At 34.4% G+C, this 18,392-nt stretch overlaps 2 protein-coding genes across 5 annotated transcripts; both read left to right on the top strand.

Annotated features, from left to right (window-relative positions):
* The first annotated feature begins 239 nt into the window (after nt 1-239).
* Nucleotides 240-1,655, top strand: LOC145076782 (Gibberellin-regulated family protein). Its single transcript, XM_079022572.1, has 4 exons — nt 240-415; nt 856-918; nt 1,007-1,040; nt 1,224-1,655. The coding sequence occupies exons 1-4, from the start codon at nt 344-346 to the stop codon at nt 1,403-1,405; spliced, it is 351 nt and encodes a 116-aa protein (XP_078878698.1). The 5' UTR covers nt 240-343; the 3' UTR covers nt 1,406-1,655.
* A 1,829-nt stretch (nt 1,656-3,484) lies between these two features.
* Nucleotides 3,485-7,842, top strand: LOC145073503 (uncharacterized). 4 transcript variants are annotated; one of them, XM_079020051.1, is made up of 4 exons: nt 3,485-3,952; nt 4,119-5,067; nt 5,603-6,497; nt 6,594-7,842. In XM_079020051.1, the coding sequence occupies exons 3-4, from the start codon at nt 5,633-5,635 to the stop codon at nt 7,730-7,732; spliced, it is 2,004 nt and encodes a 667-aa protein (XP_078876177.1). In that variant the 5' UTR covers nt 3,485-3,952; nt 4,119-5,067; nt 5,603-5,632; the 3' UTR covers nt 7,733-7,842. The 4 variants fall into 4 exon arrangements, with proteins under 4 accessions (XP_078876177.1, XP_078876174.1, XP_078876175.1 ...); XM_079020048.1 differs by having other exon boundaries at nt 4,029-5,067; XM_079020049.1 differs by having other exon boundaries at nt 3,486-3,952; nt 4,029-4,548; nt 5,607-6,497.
* Nucleotides 7,843-18,392: the final 10,550 nt, after the last annotated feature.

Below are 18,392 nucleotides of genomic sequence, written 5' to 3'. Positions count from 1 at the left end.
TTTTCATAAAACTGTCATAACCATCACTTACTAGTTACTATATTCTCAAAACAACAAAAATGATATAAGAGAAAACATGGTTAATTAAGTCAATTAATAAGAAACATCTTATATATTCTTGATAAATGTGGCAAACTAACGATTTTGGAAGGCTCTTTACACCTTTTTGTTCTTCTATCTTTTATAGGCTTTTGGATACAGAAATAAATGTTTCTATTTCATATATAATTTGGTGACTCATTTTTGTTGGTATTTGTGGAAGCTACTGTCTATAAGTCTCTCCCTTCAAACACCAAAACACACACACACACACACCTTGGCTTTAGCAGGGGTTAGAGGGATAATGGCATTGGAAACAAGTGTCGTGATGATATTCATTGGAATGGTGCTTCTTCTACGTATCCCAAACAACCATGTAAGAAACACTATGCTTCTTCTTTCTGTTGCTAAAAAGTATATATGATAAGAATCCGTATATACTTTTTAATGTTATTAACCAGACTTAAACCCACAATCTCATCACCAATATTGAGATGGAAATGACAACTTAAATGTCATGAGCCAAAACCTCTGGATTTGTGCGTTATATTTTATTCTAACTGATTAATAAAATAAAGAATAAGATAGAAAAAAAATTGATTAAATTACTTTATGTATTCTTATTTTTACCAATTTAAAGCAAAAATGTCAAACAAACCAATATAAAACCAGTTTCTTGCATAAAATAGACAAATGTGAAACATTTTCACATAAACAAGCACCAGTGATTAGACTCCTATGAAAAATGTTTTCTTTGATCATTATACTACTAAGATGGTTAAGTGTAATTGTATATACTATGGTTTTATGGTTTAGGCAAAATTAATGTTCTCACCATCTCCGGCACCTCAGCCACAATCACCAGGAAATGTTACCATGGTACATTTTGTTTCCTCGAATTCCACACTTAACATCAAACTAATAAACACTTGTTTTAACATCTTCTTCATCTAATGATCAATTGCAGTATGGGGCAACTCCAGGCAGCCTTCAACCTAGAGGTGTGTATCAAATCTTTTTTCCAATACATACAAAAACCAATAAATTATTTGTTCATATTTGCCCTCGCATATTGAAATTTGAACATGTTAGGACGTGACATCATGAGTTTTGATTCCATATTTTTAATATATTATTATATAACGACACAATGATTATTTTGGGTATGTTTGATTGTGATGTAGAATGTGCACCAAGATGCACGAGTAGGTGCTCAAAAACTGCTTTCAAGAAGCCATGCATGTTCTTTTGCCAGAAGTGTTGTGCCACATGCTTGTGTGTACCTCCAGGGACCTATGGGAACAAACAATTATGTCCATGTTACAATGATTGGAAAACAAAAAGAGGAGGCCCTAAATGCCCTTGATTTATCTTTTTTCTAATTTCTTACCATAAATCCATCGTGTTCTAATATCGATGACATTATGTCATGGTAGTTATTCTTGGGTCTGTTTGGCATAAATAAAGTAGTTTATTGTAATTTAGGGTTTGGTAGACCATAAAAGTAGCTTATCGTAACTCATAAAATAGTTTATAAGCTACATTGAGATAGCTTATTGATAGGCTAGCATATCAATTAAACAGAATGTTGGTATATAGTTAGTTTCCTTTTATTACATTCTTCTTGGTATTAGATTATGTATTGCATTGAGATTTAGAATTACTTTGTTGTTGTCATTTTTATCTTATCTCCTTAAGATTATAAGGGTGGATGAGATCCATTTCGTGCCTCACTTTGATGCCGGAGGTTTGAAAAGGGAAGAGTCGTGTTCCCTCCGAAGCCACTCCCTTCCAACCCACTTCCCCTTTTTCCATATTTGCGTCCAAGCCAACTCGGTTGGTTTGTAGAACCTGCCCAAGAACATTTTTTTTGTACTAGTAGTGGGGATAGTGTTTCCTCCGATGTCGGAGTAACACCTTAGTCAGTGTGGGAAGTCAACCTGAATCCATTCCAACCACCCTAAATAGGCGCTTCATATATGATAACTTTGTTTTTTGAACAACTACCATGTCATATATTCAGAGTTCTAGCAATTTGCTAGAAAAGAATAAGAATAAAATTACAAAGGTTCAAAAGCCAAGCATTCCAATTAACAACGGATTTGGAATCTCGAAACTTTAACCAATAAAACGACTTCAAAAAAATATTATCAAACAATGAACTTTTGCTGATTTGAACCCCATAATAACATCTGAATTGCGAAATCTCCAAATAACCCAACACGCTGTAATTACTATCACTTCTAACTGATCCCTGTTAACACGACAAATATTTTGATCATCCACCCATGACAACCATTATTTAATGGAGAATGAATTAGGGAATGTCAAACCACACCATTGAGGAACTAATGATCATACCACCCCTTCCTCTCCACAGTTGAAAAAACATGATTGGCAGATTCGCATCCTGTACCACAAATAGGACACCCAATGGATTGCAATTACATACCTTTCTTAATGGATAAAATTGGAAATTTTATCCATTATGGAACTTTTAGGAACCATAAAAATGTGATGTTGGTTATTCTATCCTTTCCATGCAAGAGTTAACATGTCTTAATGGATAAATAAGTTATAGTTTTAGCTTTTGGACATTTTCTAGCCATGAAAAGTCATAAATATGGAAACTTCATGACATAAGTCGATGTTTTGAATCTAAATCTAAGCTCTAGACAAAAGGTCTTAAGGGATAAAGTGCTTAAGGGAATGTTGGTATCATCCAACATATGCTAGCATACATGGGAGTACGTGGAGGTAATCAAACTTTTATTTTTCTATATTTTTTTTTGTTAAATATGTGTACATAGAGGTAATTTTATGATATCGCAAGCGTGATGATACTAGATACTTTTTGCTATCACTAGAAAATGGATAGTGATATAATTTTTTTTTTAAATTTGACAGAAATGTATGAATTTATGTTTTTGCGGATTTTAGGTTCACTAAAATTGAATGTTTGGTATTTTTCTTTTTTCAATTTTACCCTTTTGTGTATTTTTAGTTCGTTAAAAAGCCTTTATGTTTGATAAAAATGTTTGATGTTATTTTCTTTTTTTTTTTTCATAAAAGCCTTTAAGTTTGATTTTTTTGGTTCATTAAAACCGTTAATTTTGACATAAATGTTCGATCATACCGAATAAATCTGTAAAAAAATATATATTTTTAAAACTAAGTTTCAAACATTTGACTTTAATGAACCTAACACCCCGTTCCTGAGTTCAATTTAAGAAGAGAAAAGAAAGGAAATGAGTGGAAGTGAGAGGAAAGTAAGAGAATTTTGTGTTCCCGGGTTTCATTAAAGGAGAGAAGTGGAAGGAAATGGAGGGATCACTTTCCCTCCTAACTTTCCTTCCGATTTGGAAGGATTTGGAGAGAAAGAACAAAATGTTTAACTTTCCTTCTATTTCTCTCCAACTCGGGAATACAAAAGACAAATTTCTTTTCCTTTCTCTTCTCTTCTTTTCTCTCCTTACTTTCTTTTCTCTTCTCTTCTTTTCTTTGCTACAACTCGGGAACTGGGTGTAAATCTCTACCAGGTTTTCATGCGTCTCACCGAAAAAACAACAGAGTCAAAGGAAACCGTTGTAGCGCAAATTAGCCGTTCAACAATCCCCCTCCTCCCAACCCAAATGGGTTCATGTTAGCAACCGGAGGTTAAACCATTCGCGCAAATCGCTGTTCGCCTGGGAACTTCCTTACCCTCTGCGCCATCACCTCCTTATCTCTTCCGCGGTTCCTCCAACGACTACATGCCCGTTCTTTCTTCATGCCACCAGTAAATACTCGATTACATCTTCTTCACCATCAATCCTTCTATTCATGAACCTAGGGGTTTTCATCTTTCCTCGTTTCGAACCACGAGATACTATGGACCCGCATACGCAGCTAAGGAAATCTCTTCAATCTTGAGGTTTGGATGCGTAAATTATGTTCGCTTGTTTTGCAATTAAATTTACGTTTTCTTCTATTTGATTGTTGATTTGTAGATTCACATCACTCGTGTCTAGGGTTTACCAAGATTTTAATTTTGGTATTACCACAAAATAATGCGAGTTATTTGTTGGGTTTATTTTTAGTCTTTGACGAACTTTCAACTACCACGAGCAGAAGATGAGTTTGATTATTATGCCAATAGTAGTAATACTTGGTGTATCCATTGGAAGGACTATTATACCTAGTATTGAAGTTAATGATTTGGTAATCAACAAGTGGGGAAGCAGACCATAGTAATGGAATGATGTCTGAAAAGAAAAGGAGACGAAATAAATATAACGTGTATAGTAGTGATGAAGACCACGATTCAGAGCCATGCCTAGCTAGCATTAGCATGTCTATAACTACAAGAGAAGAGATACAAGGCACAAAATAATACAAGAGTTTGACAAGTCCTGGTTTTGCGTTTAATGGTATGTCAGATTAGGCATGAAGAGCAGTCTAGGATCAAATACAGGATTGAAATAGCCTTGCCTACAGGGAAAAGCATGTTGCTTATATTGATAGCGAAATGTAAGCATGTTGCTATTCTGACTTACATATTCTAGTATCAATGTGTTGCTAAAATGGGTAGAAAATAAAGTACATTGCCTATATATTGGTAAAAGAAAAGGTAAGTTACGTTGCTATTATCAGTAAATTGCCTTTCGGTTTACTGAGATGGCACACAACATATACATTGTTAGCTATTAGATGTCCTGTTAATGCGATTAGTTGTTTCCATGATTCCATTTAACAAACAAGTATATTGATAGAGAATGTCTTTTGTATGAATGAATTATTCTCAAATAAAGATGAGGGAATATTACAATTTTAATTTGCTTTCCATGCAATCCAAGAATAGAATAAGAAACAACTTTGTATTGGAAAATCAAAGCAAAGATTTTGTAAATAAAGGTTAGTTCTTTGCGTGTAATCAAACAAATTCTTTTTCGTTGTCTTTTAATGGTCAATTTCTTTCCCATCTTACTGTCAAAATATAAGTTCCTTTGCAACTTTTATATTCAGTTCGTCGTTTGTGCGATACAAGAGGTATGTCACTTTTTATTTCATTTTTCAGGTTAACAAATATATTTTGTTTGGATAATTGACAAAGATAGTGTGCTTATTAGAAATCAAAATGTACATCAAGAGAATGTTTGGCTAAAAACATAAATGTTGACAACTTTTTTGTGAATTTGTCATGACATCTTTGTTGGAGTATTATGAATCCAAAGATTAATAAACCGTTTAGAATAAAATATAGATTGTTATAGAGTTATTTTGTATATTACTAGGACACATATTGCGATATTTAATTATGGATTTTATAAAAGTTTACAAAGACTGAATTTACTAAGAAAAAAAAAATGGTTTGATTATGTATTTGATGATTTGTGATTTATGAATGCTTTATTTTAAGTTTACATATGTTGGATCTAATATGAGTATTTTTATTTTTGTTACAATGGTGTAAAGCTTCATGTTTATATATATATATATATATATATATATATATATATATATATATATATATATATATATATATATATATATATATATATATATATATGTTTCTTTGTGGTAGCTAGTGATATCATTGACATAGCTACCTACAATGGAGGAGCTTTTGCACTTCACTCATGAGCATATGCTCAGCCTTGTTCGTTTGCAACCTGCTAGCCATGATAATGAAAACTCTGATGATGATGATGAAGAAGAGAAAGAAGAAGGTGAGGAGGAGGATTTTGTGGCTGAAGAGAAACATGTTGGACAGTGCAAAATGTGTAAGGAAGGGATCTACTCATTCCATATGAGTTACTACAAGTGTAAGGATTGTCATGATGACTACTTGTTGCACCAATTTTGTGCAGAAATGCCAAAAACCCTACAAAACCACCCATCACATGATCCCCATCCCTACCATAATCTTACCTTGTCTAAGGATCAATTTTGGACATATGATCCAAAATTAATAGAATGGACATGCAGTGTCTGCAATCTTGTGCAAAAGGAATTATTCCATTACCATTGTTCCATTTGCAAAATCAATATGGACATAATATGTGCTACTATGTCTCAACAAAAGATGGACCACCCAAGCCACCCTCACCAACTGCAACGTATGCCCAAGAAAATGGTATCCCGTTGCAATGCTTGTGGTGAGGAACATCAAGGGACATTCTACCAGTGCACCACTTGTTTTTGCTACTCCATCCACTTAGATTGTGCTTTGTTGCCTGCAAAGTTACTTATCCAACAACATACTGATGCCACTTTCACTCATTCTCATCCACTTACCCTTGCCTATTCCTTCCCTGAAGTTGATCAGAAAGCTAAGTACTATCCTACATGCAGAGTTTGTAAGAAGTACTTCGATAGTTACTTTTGGCTTTACAAATGCGATAAATGTCAATACTATGCCCATATCAATTGTGCGACTTCAAAGAGAGAGCCATTTATGTCAATCTTCTTACATCCAGGTAATCTTATATATAACTTGTTTATTCTTCTCTTTATTTTGTTTTACTTTATAATTTGGTTTGTTATTTTTCAATGACTGCCATTTATCTTATCAGGTGGTGGCAAGACTTACAAAAATTTCAAAGACGACGATTATCCTAATCTTCTCCATTGTCCCTTTCCGGATGAAAGTTACAACCTTCTCAGACACTATTTTTTAAATAATAAGAAAGAGTTTATTACTATGATTAAAGAAGAAGAGCATGGCGGAGAAATGCTCAACCATTTTAGCCATAAACACCCACTGATTCTTTTAGACACACACACACAACAAACATCAGTACTAATTGTTCTTCACAGCCCCATGAAGAAAGTTCAAGTATTATGTGACGGATGTTTGAAACCAATTACGGAAATGCCATTTTACAAGTGTTCTGAAATAAGTAGTTGTGGTTTTGTTCTTCATGAGTGGTGTGCCAGGCTACCTTCCAAAATACATGACCACCTGGGCCATCCACAGCATGCACTTGTTCTCATGTCAAACAACCCTCGTCAATTATTGGGTTTATTTTACTGTGACATTTGTAGGTTATATTGTAATGGTTTCGCATATGGATGCATTGCATGTGAGTATTATGTGGATATCAATTGTGCATTCCTACCTAAAGAAATCACACATGAAGCTCACCCAGGCCATCTCCTCTCAAGAATCAATGCTTCTCCAGCTGATCTATCAAAAATATATTGCAATTCATGTCAGTGTTACCTGAACAATTGCAATATCGCTTTCCATTGCCCCTCCTGTGATTTCTACTTGGATACCGAGTGTGCTTTCTTGTTGCCTGGAATGATGAGGCACAAGTTCGATAAGCATCCATTGAGCCTAAGATACAATCCAGTTGAGAACCACCCCAGCGACTACTTCTGTGAAATTTGTGAGGACATATTTGACCCTAACAAGTGGTTCTATCATTGTAGTTGTTGTGCCCAGTCTATGCATCCTGCTTGTGCACCCTTAATCCTTGGGTGTGAGCAACATGTATATGAAAAAAGGTATAAAAGATGTGTCTTTGGTTATCTCAATGTCAAGTTTGGAGGAACGGTTGAGATCAAAAGATTTCACCCACATCGGCTATCCTTTCTTCAAGGGATTCAGTCCCATGGTCTGTGCAAAAAGTGCACCAAAGAATTACAGTACGATATGATCTTCAAGTGCTTGGAGTGCGAGTATTCAGTTCATTGGAATTGTCTTTAATTTAATTATTTGGCAATTGATCAAGTTTAGTCCTTGATGCTTGGTCTTACTAAACACGTGTACCTTTATTATTTGTATCTTTAAATCATTCATTTAACTAGGTTATACCACGGTTGATATTTTTATAGTTATTATAAAGACAAAAACAAAATATATCAACAAAAAATATAGCATAATATTTATTGTAAGAAAACATTAAATAATGTGAAAAGTAAAATAATAGTTGAACATATATTTTGAAATATTTCTTTGTATATTACATTGGAAGTTTTTTTTAGTCGAATTATCCTATTTATCTAAAATTAACAACTTCAATCTTTTTCTACTTTATACTTTGGATAAAGCAATGACATAATTGCCCGTGTGTGATCAATGTTCTTGCAAAAACAAACATATATTTAACAATGATTGGGATTAACTTTCATTTATAGTCATAACAAAACAAACAGCTAAGAAATATTGTATTCTTTTGAATTTGAATGAAAACTTTGTGTCTGAAAGTGTTAAAGACAATCCTGAAATAAAACAACAATGTTTGATATTTCTTGCCGTTAGGACTACTGTTTCAATACACATGTTTTGAAAATGTATAATATATGAATTTTGAGGTATCAATGGATATTTTTGGAATTTTATTTTATCCAAATATAATTTTTGAATTTTTCTCCTCTCATTAGCATTAATGAAGTTTTATGAATATGCAAAACAGTAGTATTTAATAAAAAAAATTAAAATTAAAATATCTTATATTATAATGAATCATCTTTTTATTATAAAAATGAAAGAATATGCAATAGAATATCATACTAATGAGATTTTGTTAATTTATTTAAGTTTGGTATTTTTTCGTAATCATGTTTAATTTTTTTTTTATCTAAGTTGTGTAAACATCTGTAATGTTTTTTAATTGGTTCGTAAGTCAATTTGTTTACCACTACCATTAAAAGATACTTGTATAGCCTATTGTGTAGATCACATAAATGTTTATATTTATTTATGTAAAAAATATATTATATGAATGTACTTTGTATTGATAACTATCAATTAATTTATTATTATTTGTAAGTAATTAGTTATTTAAAATTTGAATTGTTGTTGGTCATATCACAAGTGAAGAATCATAGCAATGTTTTAAACAAAATTTTATATTAAGAAGGATTTTTTTGTTAAATAAATATTAAAAACATATTTGTGGTTCACATAAAATTAATATGATCTTACCTAACCACAAAATGTTATTTTAGTAGTCTATTTATAAAAACCATCCAAATTATACTTGCTAAATACAGACTAAAAACTTAGTTATGGTTGAACTTAAAATAATTTATTCTAAATTAACATATAGGAAAAAGCATTGTTAAGGTGACTTCGCTAGAAACAACTACATTCCTATTGCTTAAAAATCAATAAAAGAGAGGGAATAAAATAATATAACCTAAAAATTACAGGGACTAAACTGTATGTTAGATTTAGGAATTTCATTCATAGAGTGATATTGAAATCTACACCTTTCAGGTGAGAAATTAAGACGAAGAAATCATGCCGGCAATGAGATCGAACTCCCTTCAAAGAGTTACGAAGCAAAAATGGCGCATAGGCTTCCCTTGTGATTTGATTTTGCAACTTATTGGCGGTAATGTTGGATATTCAAGAATGAAGTGTCGACGACGACTAAGAATAGGTAAATAAATAAGGTTTTCTCTGGAGAAGATGAAAAGCTTATGGACTCAAGAGCTTCAAGATTATGCTTTGACATAAATCAATTTTTAATTAGGATCTTGTGAGTAATTTCGGAAAAAATGAATTTTTTATGTACTTAAGGGGTTTGGTACATACTTTAGGTAAAAATCGGGGTTTACATATAATAAATGGGTGTTTGTTTAATTTTGGAAATCATGAACAAACTCAAAGTGCATTGCTATTTCCTACATCTAACATTCAAAGTGAAGATGGCAGCCATATATGCAGAAAGGACAGGTTGCAAGATTGTTTCAGCTTAAAAAGATAAAGCCAAAGCATAATCATGTAGATAGGTAAATAAAAAATAATGAAGCTCAACAGTATTTTCAATAGTTTAGCGGCTACTACCATGTGATATTGAAGTTCTTTTTGTGTAGTTTTGTGACAGAGTTCATTAAGAATGTGAAAGATCAGACATTATTTTAGTCAACATATAATGAGGGAATTTTAGTATAATTAATAAAACAAAAGAAGAATGGAATGGAATTCCTTTCTTCAATACCTTACGCTATAGTGAAATCCATAGCAATTTGAAATCTATCGATTTTAAAAATGATGTGTCTTTCTAGGAATTGGTTTCGTTAGAGTAGTAAGTACGTTGATACAAAACCAGTTGATTCAATAAAAACAAAGTAAGATGATATAAGTAATATTTTTTTGTAGCATAATGATATCATATAAAAAATCACTTCAAAACAAAGTAGGATGCCATATTATGACAAATGCAAAAAAAAAAAGGACATAAGGACATGCTTAAAAAAAAGTTAAAGGAAAAAAAATCATAATTTATCATGCGTGATAATTGTTTTCAAAAGCAAAGTAGAATGTTTATTTGCCTTTTGAACAATTCTCTTTATCATCTATAAAAGTATGCAATTGCAAGAAAAAAGTAAGATGGTTAATGGTGATTGAATATGAACTAACGTGATTTCTATTTACTCTGTATTACAGAATTGTTGAACTCGCTGTGATGAAGATGATAAAGAAAATTAGCGGTGTATTCTTGGTAAAGGAAGGGGTTGGCGTATATAGGTATAAGAATTAAACTGAAGATCAGATAATTAAGGTAAATACCAGAATGTATCCCTTAATTAGTGGAATTCATTAAAATCAATAGCTGGTTTTTAGGGATATCATATATGCATTATCTATATTAAAATGCATGTAAATCGTTTTGATGTTGATTTTTGGAAGTTTATTAAGCATACACGTGGCAGGTAAAGAATGCGACACATGGCAGGTTTAGATTAAAGTTATTTATTTATTAGAAAGGGAGATTAGTTTTCATTTATGTCTTTAATTTTACGATTTGGTGTCCATCATTTGCTTTGTGAACAAGTTTATATTCTCTTGTAAAAAAATAGTAAAATACTCAATTCCATTTGTTGGAAACTACTGACGGTATAAGATGGAAGACACTTCTAAGCTTTATTATTTGGATCCACAGGTGGTGTTTTCAAAAAGATTAGTTTTGCCATCCAAAAAGGACTAGCGGCGCAGCTTGTTGCCCGTTTGCCTTCCATCGATATATATTGAACTATATTTTGCTTATTGGGTTAAAAAATAAAAAATGAACAATTTAACAAATGGTTCTCTAGAGGCATAGAAAACCATGCAAAATAACGTGGAACTCTCAACGAGCACCAACTAAGCAGATTGTATGCCATTTTAAAGTCTTTCATGCTGAGACGTGTTAAAAAGGATGTGGTTTCTGAGTTAACCGGGAAGACTGAAATTACAGTTCATTGTAAGTTGAGTTCAAGGCAACATCACAAATTTCACAGAATGATGATATTATATCCAAGAATCTTGGAAGTGAAAAAGTAAGAGCAATCACAAGAATGCTACTATTTCCATCAAAATATGTTAGCAAGAGACTTCAATTTGAGAGTTTGGTCTTCCCACATCATGATCGGATCCGGATTGATTGAATCCAATGTAAGTTGACTCCTTCATTTAGATTTATGTTTCATTCCTAAAACAAGGGCATGTGACATCCCCAAAATCACGGCCAAAAAAAGACCGATTTTCATTTATGCTTTTTAAAATAATTTCAGAGTAAATCCTTTTGATTTGAAAGAGTTGCGGAATTTGTTCCCAAAAACAAAACATGATAAAACAATGCTTACCAAAGCATTTCATAAAAGAAATGTATTTTCGTTATATAATTCAAAACTCGGGGTGTCATGTTCCGATACAGACCAATAAGCATAAACGATAACATTACAAGTCATTCAACAAATATATACATATGCAGACTTGTAAACAAAACAACTTGATGGTTCATCCATCTTACGCCCTTGCGCCACTTCCTGTAATACAAATAAAACTGAGTGGGTTAGGCTTGGGAGCCTGGTGAGCATATAGGGTATTCAACCCACAATAAATAAATTATATTTAATTTCACCAACCAATCACTATCCCGATTACCCATTCCCGTTATCCTCACTTTACGTCCCTAAAACAACATCTATCTCAAGGGACCTAATCTAGGATTTTCATCGGGACGGACATTACTGCTAAGGGGTTTCCTCAACAATAGATATCCTAAAGGCAACCATGAGGGGGATAGAGTACACCGGTAAACACATCGTTCACAACACCTACAGGTTATGAACCTGCTAGCGTTCCACGAGACTGTCTAGAACGAGTCTGTGATCGTTATCCATACTCTGCTGAATAACTAGGTCAACAATAACAACATCGAGGCCTCTCATCTGTTTATTACACACCAACTATCTACCCATGTTCTACCCAACATATTAGTAGATAAAAATATATATTTATATACATAGTTTAAAACCTGTATAGCATTTTCATCCAATACATATTTCACATAACAGATGAGGCATACCCACATAACATGTATTTCATAGAAAACAAATCAGATCTATGAGATTGAAGAGAGTGAATATACATTCACGCACATAACAACAAAATTATACACATAACACGTATTTCGTATAAAATACTTCATAATTATGCGTTAGAAGAAATTAACTACACACTCACTTGATCAGAAGATGATCGGACAACACTACGGCTTGTAGAAGTAGTAATCCTCAGCAGATCTGGAAAATCTCTACAAAAATCGAACTTCTCGTGGGCAGAGCTTCGGCTCGGAAACCGCACTTCTTGGGATCTTCGGGATCTCGAGACTTGCTTCGGGACTCGGGAATATTACCGGGGCTTCGGGGGTTAAAATGCAGAGCTTCGGCACAAAATGGAGGAGAAATGAGCAATTAAGCCCGGACCCCTCGCATCCTATATATAGGAGGCTGAGGCCTCGCAGTACGGTACGCGGGGCGTACTGCCTCCGAAACGTCACTGCATGCGTCATCCGAAGTCCTCGAGTGCGAGTGTCGACATTCTTCGCTGTACGCGGGGCGTACCTCGGATGAGTCCGGTGACTCGCTTCCGGATAATACCAAGAATTAATAATTAAATTTAATTATTAATTATTTAATAAACTTCGAAAATTCATACGAACTCCGTTTTCGACGTTCTTTATATCCACGCGAAGGTGAGACTACGCTCTACAACTTTCGTTTAGACTCCGTCGGCTAATTTTGACTTTATTTTTATTATTTATTTTTAATAGGCTGGGACAGAAAATTTCGTTATAAATTCATAACTTCTTCGTTTGGCGTCCGTTCTCGCCTAACTTTTTATCGCTTTGATCCTAACAACGAGATCTTTGATTCTAGTTTAGATCACTAAGGCTAAATATCACTCTAACGTAAATTTCACTTTTTACGTCATTCAGCGTTGTCGGTTCCGCCGCGAAACTTCAACAGGTCATAACTTTTTCGTTATAACTCGGATTTCGGCATTCTTGATATCTTCGGAAACCTTGTTTCAACTACTACAACATTATCTAAAGATATCAAGTTTATTTTATACTTAAATTTTGACGCTTATTTTTATTCTTAATTAATCAAACCACATAATTAAGCGGTTAAGCACAAAACACATAATACTCAAATAATACACTTCTATTATTTCAAAACGGGTTACAAAGGTTAACCTAGACTATTATATCATCATTAATTACAGGTCCAGAAACACAGGCGTTATAGGGCACCACCTGTAAGTTGTGTTATTGGATCTTATATACACATGTGCTTAAAAATAAAAATGTGTTATGATACTGTTTGCATTTTGTTACTTAGGTTAATGTAAAGTGGTGGGATAGAGATTTTAGTTACAGAAAGGTTTGAGGAATTGCATGAAGTTTGGAGTAAGAGGTTGTTAGTTGGGTTTGCACGCACCTCTGATTGTAATGGTTCAAGAACATCAGGTGTCCCAACTACTCACCATTTGATACAGGAAATTGAGAAACCTGCTCACAAGATCTTCGGGTCATGTCCAACAATGCAGTGTCAAAGATATTACTGATAATTTCATGCTTTAGATTAATCAGCAAAATGTCTTTGCTATCACAGTCTTTTTTTGTCAATAATTGTACATAATTTATTAAGCTGATTTATAGGCTGGAAATCGGTAACTTAGGCTAATAATTAGCTTGTATATTCAGTATATATTGAGGATTCTTCTGAATGAGAAAACACATCTTTTTCCGAAAAACAGGTCTCGAAATTGTCATGGTATTAGAGCCACAATTCTGATTAGCATCTAGTCTTGCTTTTCTCACTTGATCTGTGTGATGTAGATGTACCTTTCAATTGATAAAAGTGGTTTTTTCATGGAATGGAGTTCGAGGTGTAGCAATATCTTCAAAACAGGCATCACTTTCTTCATTTATCCTTATACCCTTTTTCTTTTGTCTATCTTTTTGAGCCTGCATGCATGCAGTTGAGTAAGTGGGAAAGAAAGTAAGATGCTATTATAAAAAAACAAATAAAAAGGAAAGTAGGTTGCTATTAGCGTACCTGTGTGGGAATTTGTTTTAGTTGTTCTTGTGCATCATCATAATTACAATCATCGATGAGCAAAGAAACAACATCTTTAGGGGCTAAGAGGTTGCCTTGTACATGACCACCAGTCATGACAAGTTGTTGGACAGTACTTTTCTAGCTAGCTCTCTGTAAAATCTTTTCTTAAACATTCTCTTTACATATTAAGCTATACACCATCACCTACATATCATAGAAAAACAAATTATATATATATATATACGTCCCTGTAAGTTATGACTTTTGTTCTTCAACAGTCTGTCTGTCTTGGGTAAAATTGATGGGTTTTGGTCATAAGACATCCTATGTTCTCATACAAACCCTAATGCTTGGATCTAGGTTTCTCTATTGTACATGCTTTGAATCCAAGACTATAAACCCTAATTCTAGCATGCAAGTAATCATATTAATATGTAATTAGGTTTAAGAACATACCTTGATTGTTATATAGCAATAACAATCACAACCCCACCTTGGATTGACTTTGGAATGCTTAGAGTCACAAGTGTCACTCCTCTAATGGCTTACAAACACCATAAGCAAATGGAGAAGGTATAAAGAGAGAGGTGAGAGGTTAGAATTCGTATCTAGGACCTCTTGGGAAGGGATACACGAATTCATGACCCTAGGGGTGTTTATATAGGTGTAGAGATAGGGTTTCAGTCATTATCCTTATCTAGTTGATTATCCATTAAGCAACCAATAAGATAATCCTTGAATCCTTATCATACTCGAATTCTAAGGCTTTCCAACCTTAAATTCGTCCACCATATAAATAAGATAATCCTTACCTTATTTTGTAACTATCACATAATTACAAATCAGCCCCTCTAGTTTAATTAATTACATTTGATCACAAAACTAATTCTTAATTAATTATTGACCAATATTAATTAAACAAATATGATTTCTCCTTTAATATATTATTCTTATAACATATTAATAAATCATATTATCCTCTCTCTCTTTATTCATTTCTCCAATCAAGTTGCTTTGGTGAAGGCAACCCAAAAGGACCATGCACCATCGGGTCAAGTGCATACCAAAATAGTTATGGACTTAGACACTAATCCAACAAAAATCTGTGTGGTAAAAGTAACAAACATATTTATTTTGACCCAAGCGATTAGCCCTATCCATTGCTTGTAAATCCAAAGTAGGGTTCCAATCACTTTCATAAAAAATTACTATGTCAGAAGTAGTTAAATTTATTCCAACCCCACCAGCTCTTGTACTCAACAAGAATACAAATATATCATTCCTGTGACTCATTACAACAAAAATCTAAATTTTAATGGGGAATAATTATAAATAGTTGAGGAATTGACGGTATTCCTCACCGCTGCTGGAAGTCTTTGACCATGTCCTGGCGGTCCATTATTGTGGATGACCTATCAAGCCTTAAATGTTTATACTTCCTATGGTTCATATAATCCTGCATCAAATCATATTTTCCATTCAATCTCACATGTCATTTACGTAAACAACGAGATAAAATTTGAAAATGTAGGTCGTACCTCAATGATATTCAACATCTTGGTCATCTGTGCAAACAAAAGAACATGATCATTTCTTGCACGTAAGCGCTTCAACAATATGTCTATGTTTGAAGCTTTCCTGAATCCTAAAGGACAAGTAAGTCATCATTTAAAAAATCACCCAAATTGCATATAACAGTTTTTGATAGATATTCGTACAGTCAACATTTTTGCAGGAAAACTCTACATGACAATTTAGAGACTTGTTTTTGGAAAAAAGACATGTTTTCTCATTTAGAAGAATCTTAAGTATATATACTGAATATACAAGCTAATTATCAGCCTAAATTTTAGATTTCTAGCCTATAAATCAGCTTACTAAATTATGTACAATTACTGACAATAAAAGATTGTGATAGCAAAGATATTTTGCTAATTAATCTAAAACATGAAATATGTAGTAATATCTTTGACATCCCCCCTCAAATTGATGCTGGTAAATTGACTAGCATCAATTTACTAACAAGAAAATTATGTTGTTGTCTTGCCAAAGATCTGGTGAAGATATTTGCCATCTCCATAGTGGTTGAGACGTGTGGAAGGCTGATTATTCGATGATCATATTTCTCTCTAATGAAGTGGCAATCAACTTCGATGTGTAACGTCCCAAAAATAAGAACCAAAATTTTATTTTTAATTTAAATAAAACGGTACTTCAAAACATTGTTATACAATCCAAATAGACCAAAGTAAGTCACTACATCATATCATATCAAAGTAAATCACAAAATGCAGAAAAATGTGGCATGTGCTCTGCAATCATCCCAGGCTCTTCCCTTTTGATCCTGAAATACCTGAAACATAAACTAAAAACCGTAAGCCCAAAGATTAGTGAGTTCCCCAAAATACCATATATCTTACATAAATAAACACATACCGGGCCCCATCCGACATTGAGTTCCACCTGGTCTCGAGCCCGCCCGACATCGAACCCCGCTCGGATTACCGATCTGTCATTCATTAGGCCCCATCCGACATCGGGCCCCGCCTGGTACACATAATAAAAATATAACATATAATCATGCTAACACATGCGATAATCACAAAACGATAGTATACAATACAGTCATTGGGCCTCGCTCGACATCGAGTCTCGCTTGGTATACATACTGTAACATCCCAAAAAACGTGACCAAAAATTTCATTTTTAATTTAATAATAAAACCACAAGTGTCGACCACTCATTCAAAACATATCACATTAGAGTATCATGTCTAAAACATTATTTTGTTTTATCAGAGTATAACATCCCAGGCTAAACAAACAATGGTGTGTGTCATGCAATCACCCCGAGCTCCTCCCTCCGCTACCGGAAGTACCTAAAACAAAAACTGAAAACCGTAAGCATGAAGCTTAGTGAGTTCCCTAACCTACCACATACCATACATAATTACATACTACAAGCACTGGGCCTCGCCCGCTACATCGGGCCCCACCCAGCTCCGGATGAGTCCGGCATCAGGCCTCGCCTGATCCAGGCCCCGTCTGGCTTCGAGCCCCGCTCAGTATACATATCTGTTTCTCTTAGGCCCCGCCTGTCTCTGGGCCTCGCCTGCTAAACACATACAAACATATAACATAACATATAACACATAAGCTGAACACACTATACTTTATTCCTGTACTAAGGCCTCGCCTATCTTGGGCCCCATTCCTGTCCTGCTACTGGTGAGTCATGGAACCCCATCCATGCTCCTGCTGATAGTGCGATTGACCAAGTCTGCACACTTCCTTCCTATCAAAGAAACTGACAAGATGGAGAAACCTACAAGAACTTACATTAGGGAGATTGTAAGACTGCACGGTGTTCCCTTATCTATTATCTCAGACAGAGATAGTAGATTCACTTCAAGGTTCTGGCAGTCGTTACAAAGTTCCCTAGGAACTAGGCTGGACATGAGTACGACCTACCATCCATAGACCGACGGGAAAAGTGAGAGGACCATCCAAACACTAGAAGATATGTTGAGAGCCTGTGTGATTGACTTTGGAAAGGCATGGGATACTCATTTACCCCTTGTCGAGTTTTCCTACAATAACAGTTATCACACGAGCATAAAGGCTGCTCCATTCGAAGCCCTCTATGGCCGAAAGTGCAGATCCCCTATGTGCTAGGCTGAAGTGGGGATACCCAATTAGCTAGGGGGCAAGTTTCTGACAGTACTTCACCGGCCCGGAAATCATTCGGGAAACGACAGAGAGGATAGTTCAGATCCGTGAACGATTGAAAGCCTCTAGAGACCGAGTCCTTCTCAAAGTCTCACCTTGGAAGGGCTTAATACGCTTCGGTAAGCGTGGGAAGCTTAATCCGAGATATATAGGGCCTTTCGAGATTCTCTCAAGAATCGGACCTGTAGCATACAAACTCAATCTACCCGACGAACTTCGTAACGTACATTCTACATTACACGTCTCTAACTTGAAAAATGTATGTCCGACGAGACTCTTGTAATCCCACTCGACGAG

The sequence above is a fragment of the Lactuca serriola genome, chromosome 9 (assembly GCF_051521515.1).
Source record: "Lactuca serriola cultivar US96UC23 chromosome 9, Lser_US96UC23_V15, whole genome shotgun sequence".
NCBI classification, from domain to species: domain Eukaryota; kingdom Viridiplantae; phylum Streptophyta; class Magnoliopsida; order Asterales; family Asteraceae; genus Lactuca; species Lactuca serriola.
This window is presented reverse-complemented; position numbering and strand designations above follow the sequence as displayed.